Below are 12420 nucleotides of genomic sequence, written 5' to 3'. Positions count from 1 at the left end.
TCTGGAAGAGCAGTCAGTGCCCTCAACTGCTGAGCCATCTCTCTAACCCCCAAACATGCATTTCACAGAACCACAGGAACAGATAAGTCTGACAAAGTAGGGGTCTGTTACTTTACTTCTGTCTCATAGCAGGCGTGACTATGGAGCACCCAGGCAGATACTGGGAAGATTAGTTAGGGAGGGAGCTTTCAATTAGTATAGAATTCTAAGAAGAAGAGGGCTTTTTGTGTACTAACTACATTTCTTACTAATTAATACGTGTAGGAAAAAAGAGAAGAAAACCTGGCAGGTCTGTTGCACTCTCTGAGCACTTCTGCTGCTGCTTCCTTCTGCAGTGGCTGAGAAAGCAGGATTGTGGTAACCTTGGCAACCAGAGTGAGCCACAGGAGGGAAGCAGATGGTACTTGTGGTACTTGTTTTGTATTGGCTTTTTTTTTTTTTCCTAACTGAACTAAAGGAAATTTCTTAGCACTAGATCAAAGTGAAAAGCACGGTTATGTAAAGTCCCTGGCTAAGAGGCAGGGTGCTGTATCTGCTGGTGCCCAGCTGAGAAGGAATTCCTTTCTCTGGGGCTTGTTTAGGGATTCAAGTATTTTTCCTGTATCTCTAGGGGTAAAGGCACGAACAGTGAATTTCCCAGACTAAGCTCTGGTGTCAAATGAAAGCGAGATAAAGTAAGTAGAGAGCATTGGTAGCTTGTTAGGGTAGAATAAAGGCCAGGAGGTTACACTCTCCTGAGTTGGCTGTTAGAGAATTCAGGGCTGCCAGGTCATGTTTATCAGTAAGGGCAGACTTGCTCTCTCCTGCTCAGTCAGTGCCTGTCGTTGGAGACCAAATGTGGTCTATTTGCAACGTTTCTCTCCTTGTCAGATGTCCTTCCATAAAGGATGATTGTGGGAGACTAACTTTATGTAGATTTGACTGTGAGAACTCAGGTTTTTTGAGGGAATGCTGTCATACCAGGGCCCCATGCTATGGGATAGATAAGGTCGTCCAGTTACCATACGGCAGGGGGTTACGCTCAATAATTAGTGCACCGCTGATGCTTTTTGGGGACAATCCCACTATGGAAAAGAGGGTGCTATGGGTGTTATGACTTCACAAGGGTTTACAGAAATGGCAGGGGCTATTCAAAAGACAAGTATTTCCGGAGCCTTGCCAATCAGGCTTCCTTCACTGGAACACTCCTGTGAGTTAGTCTAGAGAGTTGTCAGCTGGACTTCCCACTGCGTGGTCCTGTGGGCTGTAGCCGTTTTTAAAACGTGTATTTCTTTATAAGGGGCTAAGGCTGGAGAGATGGCCCAGCAGGCAGAGACACTTTCTGCCAAGCCTGGAAATGCCTGTGTGTGCTCACACAAACCCACTAAATAGATATGGGCATATGTTAGAGCATATGTTACTACTAGTGATACATTTTTGGCCTCTAGACAACGCTTTCCTGGGACCTTTAGTGACTTTCTTAAAGGCTCCCCATTTGGTGATTGGCAGGTGGACAGGAGGCAGTTTCCAAGGGAGGAAGTCAAGAGTGACAGTTTCTCCAGCTGAGACAAGTGAGCATCACCATGTTGGAGGAAGGTAACAAGTTATGGAAGCCACAGTCTCCCATTACTCATGGGACTATGGACCCTGGAGAGCAGGGCTGTTGTCTTCATCCTGATGCTCGTAGCTTCTAGTGGGTTCATGGCACACAGTGGTTGTTAGCTGAGCAGGATCATTAGGATACAAGGGTTTAAGTGAAAGTTAAGAGACTTGACAAGCCCAACATAAATTAATTGCATTGCAATTAAAATAATCACCTGTAAAGAAGACATTTCATGTCCTTGAACAAATGTAAGCCCAGGGTGTGGTCTGTTTAATTGAAATGAAAGATCGCCAGCTCTGTTAGATGCAGTGCCGTGCTGGCTATGGAGGACCTTGTTTGAGTTTTGGAGTGATTCTTAGTGAAATGTTTATGGAGAGATCACCAGATACAGTAGACTTAAAATGCTGCAATCGTAACGAGAGAGACTGAATGAAAGTGGTTGAAAAGAATCTGGCAAAGCTAGGGAACAGGATTAGGAAGCATTTTGCTCTTTACTTATGTCATTGTTTGGAAACATTCACCTCTAAGCTTAGTTTTCCACTGTAAAAGGGACACGCCCACTGTCTCAGCCCTGCCCCTGCCCGCTGGCCTGGTAAGGAGAGGGGCCATGCTATGGGAGACTGGTTTGTGTTCTGTCTTTGGAATCCTTTGTGAGGACTGGAATGGAGAAGGCTAGCTCACTCACCGGTACAGGTTCCTTTCACTGTCAACAACCTCAGTAGGCAGAGGTCCTGTGCTACCCCAGAAGCCATCTTCAATCTTATGAGACGCCATGATGAGCTGGTCTCTCGGAAAAGAGTGCGGCACGGCTTCTTGCTTTGGAGCTTCCTCTGGAAGATGCAGGAAAGTGGTCACGCTTTATCATCCAGGCATGTCTCCCCAGCTTCTGTATCCTGCTAGACTAGGGCGAGGCTCTTCCTGAGACCTGGTTCCAGCCGGGAATGCTTCTGCTGTCTCTGTCCCTGCTCCGGGGGCTTCTCTGTTTCTTTCAATTTTCTCTCACTCTCCTTGTCAGCCCTCCTTCTTCCCCTTCCTTCCTGCATCTATCTCCTTTTTTTCTTTTTTTTCACAGCTTACCTTCTGAGGACCACCCCCAAACCTTGGGACCTGCTTCTGCCTATGGCCCTGCCTCTTTCCCTGTGGCCTCTCTCCAGCATTTCTCCAGAGACAGGTTGAAAGAAGATGGCTGGGCAGGGCCGGATAGGTGAGTTCCAGGCCTTACCCTCTGACAGTGGCCATGGTTCCCTGGTATAGAGTCAGAAGCATAACCCAGACATGTGTGAGGCTTAGCACTGGACCCTGATGCTGCGAGAGAAGAAAGCAGAACATCCTTCCTCTAGATTCTTAGTGTAAAATGTTTTGCAAGAAGGTGTTTCTCTTTTCAGTAACCTGTTTTGCCCCATATCAGAGACAGAGTAGAGATAGGATGATCCCATCCTGATGCTTCAAGTGTGGCCCTTCACATACCTAACTGTAGTTTCTGTCGCTTGAGTGAGGATGGGCCTGCACTCGTTTCTCCTTCATCCAGATCCGGAGTAGAGACCTTCACAGGTGGTTTCCTATACACAGAGATGTTCTTCTTAGATGTCAGGGGAAACTAGGCCTGTCTATAAGACATCCCCACCTATGATCTAACTCATCTGAACTTGAACTAAGGCTCGTGACTCTTCTCTAGGGCACGTCTCTTTAATCTCCCTCCCACAGATCTATCTAGGTCCCCATGTCAGAACTGCTATCATCTTGATCCCCGTTTTTAAAAAATTATTTATTTATACTTTTTATGTATGAGTGCTCTCCACGTATACCTGACCGCCAGAAGAGGGTATCGGATCCTATTATAGATGGTTGTGAGCAACCATGTGGTTCCTGGGAACTGAACTCAGGACTTCTGGAAGAGCAGTCATTGCTCTTAATCGCTGGAGCCATCTCTCCAGCCCCTCTTGATCCCTTCTTTATCAGTGTGGTTTGAATGTGTCTATTAAGGTTCACTGTTAAGTTAATCTAAAATGCACCTTTGCTGGGAAGGGGAGGTAAGAGGTATTGGGGCATAGGGCCTCTGCCTCTGTGAATGGGTTAGTGTCATAATCACAGGAGCAGAGTCCTGTGGCCAACTTGGCTTCTTGTTCTCATTGTGCTTTCTGGTCCTTCCCTGGTCAGCCCTGGGATAGTAAAACAAGGAATAATTCCTTAGATACAGAGCCTACAGTTTGACACTCCTCAGTCTTTAGAACTCTAGCAAATAATCTCATTCTTTTCAATGTATCCAGTCAAGAGGAATTAAGACAATTAAGACATTTACCCACCCTAACAGCACCTCTCAATTTTCTCTCCTTTCTGTTCTTTACTCTCCATCTTCACAGATGTCACCATGTCTGAGAGAGAGAGAGAGAGATAGACAGAGAGAGAGAGAGAGAGAGAGAGAGAGAGAGAGATAGACAGAGAGAGAGAGAGAGAGAGAGAGAGAGAGAGAGAGAGAGAGAGAGAGAGAGAGAATACGAACATGGTGGCCTGGACCACGGTATCATTCTCCGGCAGGTCTTGCTGCCCCTGCTCTCACCCTTCTCTAGCACAGTTTCTATAAGGGAGTTGATGTCCCTTCAGTGCTGACGCCTGGAATGGCTCTCCTCTGCTTCTTAGAAGAAAGCAGGAAGTTCTTAGCAAAGTGCAAAGGCGTTGCCACAGCCCTGTCACCCTCGAGCCCCAACTATGCTGCCTTTTTTCCTGATCTAGACTAGTGGCTTTCGAATTCAGTGTGCGTGGATGTCACCCGGATGACCTGCTAAATCGCAGATCCTATTGACGGAAGCTGGTTCACTCCCAGATTCTAAATCAATAGGTCTCGAGTGGGCTCTGAGAAGTTGTGGCTCCTTTGTAATTGTATGTGTATGATTGTTTGTCTGCACATGTGTATGTGTAGCTCATACGTGCCTGGTGACCACGGAGGCCAGAAGAGGGCCTTGGATGCTCTGAACTGGAGTTGCAGATGGTTGTGAACCATCATTTGGGTGCTGAGAACTCAACCTGAGTCCTTTTTAAGAGCAGAAAGTTCCCTAACCAGTGAGCTTCCCAATCCCAAGCTGCCATGGTCTATGGTATAATATAGCAGATGACAATTAATAATTCAGATATCAACCCACCAGATAAATAATTCTCTGATGGTGGAAGCCCATTTTAAGTAAGGCTTACAAGGCCACGGACTCTGAATACTGTTTGCTTCTGTCTGTAATTCAACATGTGCAAAAACAGTTGTGAAATCTCCTCAAAACCTGTATTTTAATGAATAAGCTCATGATTACATCTCAATCTTGTGGGCATTTATTCTGTGGACTGTCTAAACGATGACCCCTCACTATGCTGTATTACTTATTTTATATCTATAATGTTAACTTGCAAAGAGTTTGATGAATAAACTCCATACAAGGAATTTCTACAGTAGTCAGGAATTTTAATTTCCTGAGAACTGTTTAAATTCAGAGCTTAGGCTGACATAAGAAAATGGTTGCATCTCCCCAACTCTAAATGACTAATTTAAGGTTTCAAAGTAAACCTTTAGATTAAGACCAGGCTGCCTTGCTAATGGATTTTAGGGTATACACTTGCAGAAATAGCAGTCTAGTTCAGAGGGACATACTGAGCCCTCTGGATAGGTTGTAAATACAAATGAGTCCAGGGATTTAGCTGGGAAATGATTTAGGCCTTGCATCCATTCCTGACCTCAGTTTGATAATATGTTTTCACTGGCCAAGGCTACAGAAAATGACTTGACTCTGTAATGCCCAATGAGGACTGTAGGTGTTCTCAGGTAACCAGAAGTTACACACACGCCTTTAATCCCAGCACTTGCACTTGGGAAGCAGAGGCAGAAGAAGGCAGAGCTCTTTGAGTTAAGGTCAGCCTGGTCTACAGAGCAAGTTCTAGTTCTGCTAGGGCTACACAGAGAGACCTTGTCTCAAAAACCAACCAACCAACCAACCAACCAACCAACCAACCAAACAAACAAACAAACAAACAAAGAGAAATAAGTTACAGACAGGATAAGAAAATATATTTCAAGATTAAAAACACTTTTTCCAGGTAGTGGTGGCGCATGCTTTTAATACCTTTGGCAGTCTGAGTGAGAGGTCTTCCATAATCTACTGCACTGAACACTTGGTCTCCAGCTGGCAGTGCTGTCTGGGAGCTGCGGCCTTGGTTCAGAGATTACATCACTGGGAGGTGGGCTTTGTGGTTTCAAAGACTCTGACTGTTCTAGCTCCCTCTCTGCTTCCTGCCTGTGGGTTAAGATGTGAGTTCTCAGCTGGGCAGTGATGGTACATACCTTTTTTTTTTGTTGTTTTTTGAGACACATACCTTTAATTCCAGCACTTGGGAGGCAGAGGCAGACAGATCTCTGTAAGTTTGAGGCCAGCCTGGTCTACAAGAGTTAGTTCTGGGATAGGCCCCAAATCTACAGAGAAACCCTGTCTCAAAACACCCAAAAACCAATCACTTCTATTTTTAGTGTGTTATTAGTGAGTGCCCTAGTGAGCTCATATTAAGAAAATTAAGGCAAACCTAGGTTCCTACCAAAGCATTTACAACACAGCTCTTTTTCTATAAACACTTCTAGAAAGCCTGGCATTTCCGCTAAGCACAAAATGATAGATAACGTAATGAATGATTCTTTATTTCCAGCTACAGTTTATAATCAATTAAGAAGTTGAGATTTATTAATTGTATGTATCTGGATGGCTAGGTTTCTTATCATTTACTGAAGTGCGACCTTAAAATGTAACTCCTGTTGATTATATATAGCTGTCGAGATAAAGAAGAGCCTGAAGTCACCATGAGAAAATGGAATCTAGATGAGAAAAGAGAGCAAATGAGAGACTACAGAAAGTTACCATCGGATCTCTGGGAGTTTGAGGCCAGCCTGGTCTACAAGAGCTAGTTCCAGGACAGGCTCCAAAGCTACAGAGAAACCCTGTCTCGAAAAAAAAAAAAAAAAAGAAAGTTACCATCGGAATGGGTGCGTTCCTTTCCTAAAGACCTTCAAACAAAAAAGTTTCCTGAAGCCTTTGCTACTCTGTGGCATTTTCTTTACCACCCTGAAGCAGCCTTGAAAGCTGGTCTTCCCGCTGCAATACCAAACGTCAGTGTTTTTGTCTCCTATCTGTGGTGACTTCATTGCTCCAGTGTTCTGGGTTCACTGGGTTCACTGTGGAACTGGTGGCTACTTATGACACTATGCTATGCGCAAAGGACTCTCCACTCATTTACTTTTTTTTTTTTATAATCTCCATTTCCCATGGAGGGACTTAAGAGGCAGGTTATATGATCCCATTTTCACCAAGCACCAAATGAATAAAACCAACACAAATGAAATCAAAACAACCTACCTCATGATAGTTGCTATGGTTTCCTGGTTTCTTCCTGTTTTGATTTGTCTCTCCTGCCACCCCAGGGCCATTTTATCATCTCTGAGCTCTAGACCAGACCTAGGATCTCAGTTTGGGCCACTCCTTACCGTGTGCTCTGGACGAGCAGCTTGGGTTTCTCTTCCTTCAGAGCCTTAAGTTCTACCATCACCTGGTCATTCAGAGAGCTCAAGTCCAGCCTGCAAGCACAAGGGAAGCCATATTGTCCTGGGATACACTAGGGAGCATGAACGACTCTGTCACAGGTTCCTCAGAATTAGTTATGAGATAAAGCCAGTGAGGGGGCTTATTGGTGTATGTTCCTTGACTAACACCAGGATAGAGAGGAGAGGCCAGTCACCATGGAGAAAGTCAGATGTGGCCATGATGTGGTGTCAGTGAGGTCTTAGCCAGATCACAGGCATATCTGAACTGGGATGATGGCCTTTGGAGCTGTCTAGAGTTGACTTTTTATACTCCTACATGGGTCAGATTCCGGATATGGACCATCCTAGGAAGGGAACATGACTGGATGAGGTGGTTCTTATTGGGAGCCATCAGCATCCCAGTGGTTGGGGTTGTGGCTTTGTCACAGAGAGGACTCTGGACAGTTCTTTAAAGAGAATATAGAATATCTGTGTTCTAGGATTTTGTGAGAATTCCTTCACCCCCATTTTAGTGCTGGAGTTGGAAGTCTCGTTCTCACACATGAGCGTTCTCTATTGAGCCACACCCCAGACCCTGGATTGCATTCAGGCTTCAAGTTTAGGAGAAAAGTCACCTTCCCTGAGCCTCCATGTCCATAACCAGGAACATCATCCCTGCCTCTCAGCCCGCTGTGAAGCAAGGACAAGCAGAAGAGGAAAGAGTCCCACACTTCTGAGAGGCTGTGCAATGTCACCATTCTTGCCCTATGGGTTGTTCTCTCTGGGGAGGGAGATGGAGCCATTGATGCTGAAGTTTGTTCCTTTCTCCAGTAGGGAAGGAGGCAGCTAAGATTTGACAGGTCACTGAGATGTATCCTAAAGCAGACCTGTGGCAGAGGCCTTCCTGGAAAGACCCATCAGCAGGCGGGAGAGAGTCGGGGTGTAAGCTGGATGGGCCATTTCCCACAGAGAGGCCAAAAGCAGACTTTTCAGCACCATACCCTGCTCTGACTGTTTCTTTGGGTTTCAAAGTAGAAGTGCGGTCCTGGGTGGGGAAAGCCACAGGGCATAGCCTACTAGGACCCTCTGCTAAATGTAAGCAGCAGAGGACTCTGGGCAGGAACTGTATGGAGTGTTCCCCTAGCTCAAGCTGGGGAAGGGAGAGGAACCTGGATACACGGAAGTAGAGAAGGACTTTCAGGAGGGAGGCGTTTCTAGTTTGCATGCAAATCTATGGCATATAGACAACTCCATTTCAGCCACACAGGGCCGACTCAAGCCCCTTCAAGGCTCTAAGGAGGTCGTTGGCTTCCTTTTGTTTCAGGGTCTCCCCTACTCTGATTTGTCGGCTGTCCCCAGGTTGGCCTCAGAGAGGCCCCCATGGACCCTTCAGGGCAGTCTCCCCTCCCACAGCACTACACTCCCACAATACTATTGACTTTGCAGCCTTCAGCAGAGCGTGTCAATGCTGGATCACGTGATCACAGGTGATCTATATCTGTCTCTTCCCGCCCAGCTTTCGAAGGACAAAGCCATGTGTGCTTGTGCCTGGATCCCTCGTACCTGGACCAGTGCTGGGCACACAGGGGGCCTGATATGAAGGAATGAATGAGTGTCTGACTGAGTGTGTGAGCTACCATGGAGCGAAGTGAAACCCTGTGAACATGTGGCCTCCTTTTTAGCTTTCTTTTAATTTTTTCTTTGTGTCTTTCACATCATGCATCTCGATTCTATTCCTTTTCCCGTACCTTTGTATCTATCCTCTGTCCTTGCAACCTCCCTCTGAAAATAAAATAAAAATTTTAGGGCTAAATAAAAAAAGGAAAAATAAATTTCATCATATGTACTTTAGGGTGACACAGTGAGTCACAATTTACCCTTTTATCCTTACATCTTTACTTGCAAGTGTTCATTGCAGAGAGTCATTGGTCTGGTTCAAGGCCTCTGGTTTCTGCTGCACTATCGATGCTGGGGCCTCACTGGGACTCCTCTTGGTTATCATGCTGTTGTTCTGTGCTGTGGAGACCCTGCAGTTTTGTGTCTACAGAATCAGTCTCTTCACATGCTCCAGTAAATCACAGATGGGATGGATGTTGTGCTGGGCCAGCTCATAACCCTGTTCTGGGATGAGTTCTGTCAGAGTTGGTCAGCCGGTCAGCTCTCCCTTGTCCTCACCACCAGGGCGAGCTCTCCAACTTGCCCTGGCTAATCCAAAAAGAGCAAGGGGGTGGGGCCATTTCTCCTGCTTTCCTGCCCTCAGGATTGGCCCTCCCACCTTCACACCCACACCATCAAGGTCAACTCAAGGTCAACTCTCCCACTTCGTGGGGAGGGCTTCTCTTCCTGCCTACTCTACCTTAAGGAAGATGAGGAGAGGGACCAGATCTCCCATGTTCACCTTTACAGGGCTGGCTCATCTGCACCCCAGTTAAGAGGGTGAGCTCTATTGTGCTGCCCAGCTGATGTTCAGGGCTCACTTGCCTGAGGGCTGCCAATGGTAAGTGGGAGGGACAGCTCCCTCAGCCACCAAAGGTGGTAGGGGCAAGAGTGGAGGGCATCTTTCCTTTGCCCTCACTACCACATGACAGATGAGGGGGCTGTAGATCCCATTCTTCCATCCTCAGGGCTAGCACACCTCTGCCTCCACCAGTAGGGTCAGTTCTACTGTGCTACCCAGGCGAGGAGCTAGGCACACTTTCCTGAGTCCTGTAGCTGGTAAGGCGAAGGGTCAGCTCCCTTGTTCCCTTGTCTGTTGCAGACAGCAAGGGGTGAGGGGCAAGGAGTAAGGGGGGCATCTTTGCCCCATCAATGCCGCCAACCTGCAGCCTCATTAAGAAATATGATTACACAGTACCCTGCTGCCCAACTATCATTATATTTGTTTATAACTATGTATATTTTATATCATTACAATATGCAAGGAGGGTATGAAGCTATCACTTAATAGATGAGGAAATTAAGTTGGGAAACTCAGGGACTTGATAAGCCATGGTATAAGTGGCAGAAGCTGGTCAGGAGCCAGGCTGACTGTGCATTATCTGTCCCTTTCTTTTCCACATCTGATCCTCTGGTACCCCATCTTCTGCCCTCCCTGGTCTCCTGGTAGAAGAGATCCCCCAGGGTCTTACCTCAGGATTCTGAGGTTGCAGGCAGGATTCCTGAGCCCCTCACACAGCAGCTTCACCCCTTGGTCACCCAGGTCATTCAGCTGCAGGTCCAGCTCAGTCAGGCTGCAGTTGGTGCTAAGCACAGAGGCCAGATCCTCACAGCTGCTGGCTGTGATGCCACATCTGACCAGCCTGCAGGAGAGATGCACTCTGTCATTTGCTGAGAGTTCACTCCTCTGGATAGTGGGGACTGGGCCTCCCTTTCTGGTACCTGCAAGTCCTCATTAAAGGGAAATTGGGGCTTCCCTGGCTTGTAGAAACTTTCAAAGTTTTAGTTTTCCTTTTGCATCTAAGTTATCCCTGAGGACGCAAACCACCTTTGCTTCTCATTCTTAGTAAGATTTATACCAATCCTCCTATCCACCACATTAACTATATACATATACTTTATCCAATGTCCAATGGGTATACCCGAGTTTAACTGGCCTACATTGTATACCCAAGTTTAATAGGCTACATTGACCTAGCTAAATAACCAGAGACAATGAATATATGATGTTTAGGTAGTTTCAATATTAAGGTCATTGATAGGCTAGGTAATAACCCAATGAGCTTCTTGCATAAGAATAGAAGGTGAAAGGGAGTATGGCAGGTTTGTTTGGACCTGAGAGCCTGTCTTGGGCTCCCCAGTACATATTGGGATCTGGAGTATGTGTTGCTCAGGTCAGGGCCTTGTCTGCAGCTGGCATCAGTGCTACATCTTTGTCTTTTCACTTCTTATCAATGTGGATAATTCAATGTGTCTCATAGCTGAGCTTCAGGATCAATGGTATATAATTAGAGGTTTACTCCTCTGTTGCTGTTGGGTCAAGGAGGGCCAAGTGCTGTGAAATCCACAGCATCCCACTAGTGTGTCTCAAGAACCATGCAAAAGTGAAATAGTCTATGAAGACATACATTAGGGCATGATCTCACTTGTCATGTGAAATCCTAGTAAAGATGGAGTCCATAGAGTAGAAGGTGGCTGCAAGGACAGAGAGTAGGTGGAAGTGGGGATGCCATTCCCTGGGCCTGGAACTTTCTTCCCTCTGCTTCATTTTGCCTCCTCCTCTGTGCTCTTCAGCTCCCCTGCAGCCACTTCCTCAGGATTTTTGTTCCACTGGAGCCCTTATGGGCCTGTTGTTAGCAATAGCTAGTGGGGGTCCTTGCTGAATGTCAGTCTTTCAGGATCCCCAAGAAATCCCATTTGTTTGTTTCAATAGCAAGTCTGGTATCTTGGATGTGGTCAAATGGGTTCAGTGAATGTTTGATGAATCCTAAGCCTCAACCTAGACTCAGTTTTTGCCTTTGTTCTCCTGCCATTCAGGGGAGAATCCAGGGCAGACTCACCACAATGTCTTTAGGTGACATTTAGCTTGTCTCAGCATCCTACAGAGACTCTGCACTGCTTAGTAGCTCATTGGATTCTCTCTTAGGTCCAGCTCCTCCAGGCTTCCTGTGAACTCAAGAGTGGAGAAGAAAACCTGCCAAGTGGCATTAGTGACAGGGGTCCACCTGGACCTGAGGGAAAGAAAGGGAAAGGAGGGATGTGAACTGCTTATGCATAGTCTGAAGTGGACAGACACACCCTGCACAGTGATAAAAATCTGTGGAGGTTTGAACAAGAATGTTCCCCAAAGCTCACAGATTTGAATTCTTGGACACTAGGGAGTGATACTATTCGGAGGTGTGGCCTTGTTGGAGGAAGTGTGTCACTGTGGGTGGGCTTTGGGGTTTCAAGTGCTCAAGCCTGGCCCAGTGTCTCTCTCTTCCTGCTGCCTTCAGATCTGGATGTAGAACTCTCCGGTATTTCTCCAGCACCATGTCTGTCTACATGTACCATGCTTCCTGCCATGATAATAATGGACTAAACCTCAGAGTGGAAGCCAGCCCCAAGTCAATGTGCTTTCTTTTATGAGTTGCTGAAGTCACGGCATCTCTTTACAGCAACAGAACACTGACTAAGACAGTTTCAATGTGCCATCCTCAGGACAGACGAACCTCTATGCCTACTCTTCTTCTCCAACATCTTGGTCCTTTATCTGTGTTTTTTTTTTATACCAGTGCCTAGTACAGGACCTGGCACAGAGGAAGACATTGATGGTTCAGTCTTATTTTCTTTGACATGTATATACCTGTTTCCTTTTGTT

General features: G+C 46.3%; 1 protein-coding gene across 1 annotated transcript in view; it reads right to left on the bottom strand.

The window, feature by feature from the left end:
- Nucleotides 1–12420, bottom strand: part of LOC126514099 (NACHT, LRR and PYD domains-containing protein 1a-like) — a 34493-nt gene that overhangs the window by 9305 nt on the left and 12768 nt on the right. Inside the window, 6 exon segments of the mRNA XM_050162809.1 lie at nt 2268–2412; nt 3050–3141; nt 5683–5853; nt 7089–7178; nt 10253–10423; nt 11621–11791. Of these exon segments, the coding sequence (XP_050018766.1) occupies nt 2268–2412; nt 3050–3141; nt 5683–5853; nt 7089–7178; nt 10253–10423; nt 11621–11791 (840 nt within the window).

This window comes from Alexandromys fortis, unplaced genomic scaffold, assembly GCF_014885135.2.
Source record: "Alexandromys fortis isolate MF-2015 unplaced genomic scaffold, M_Fortis_MF-2015_v1.1 scaffold_84, whole genome shotgun sequence".
Classification (NCBI taxonomy): domain Eukaryota; kingdom Metazoa; phylum Chordata; class Mammalia; order Rodentia; family Cricetidae; genus Alexandromys; species Alexandromys fortis.
Note: the sequence above shows the minus strand (reverse complement) of the source record. Positions and strands in the feature narration are given on the sequence as shown.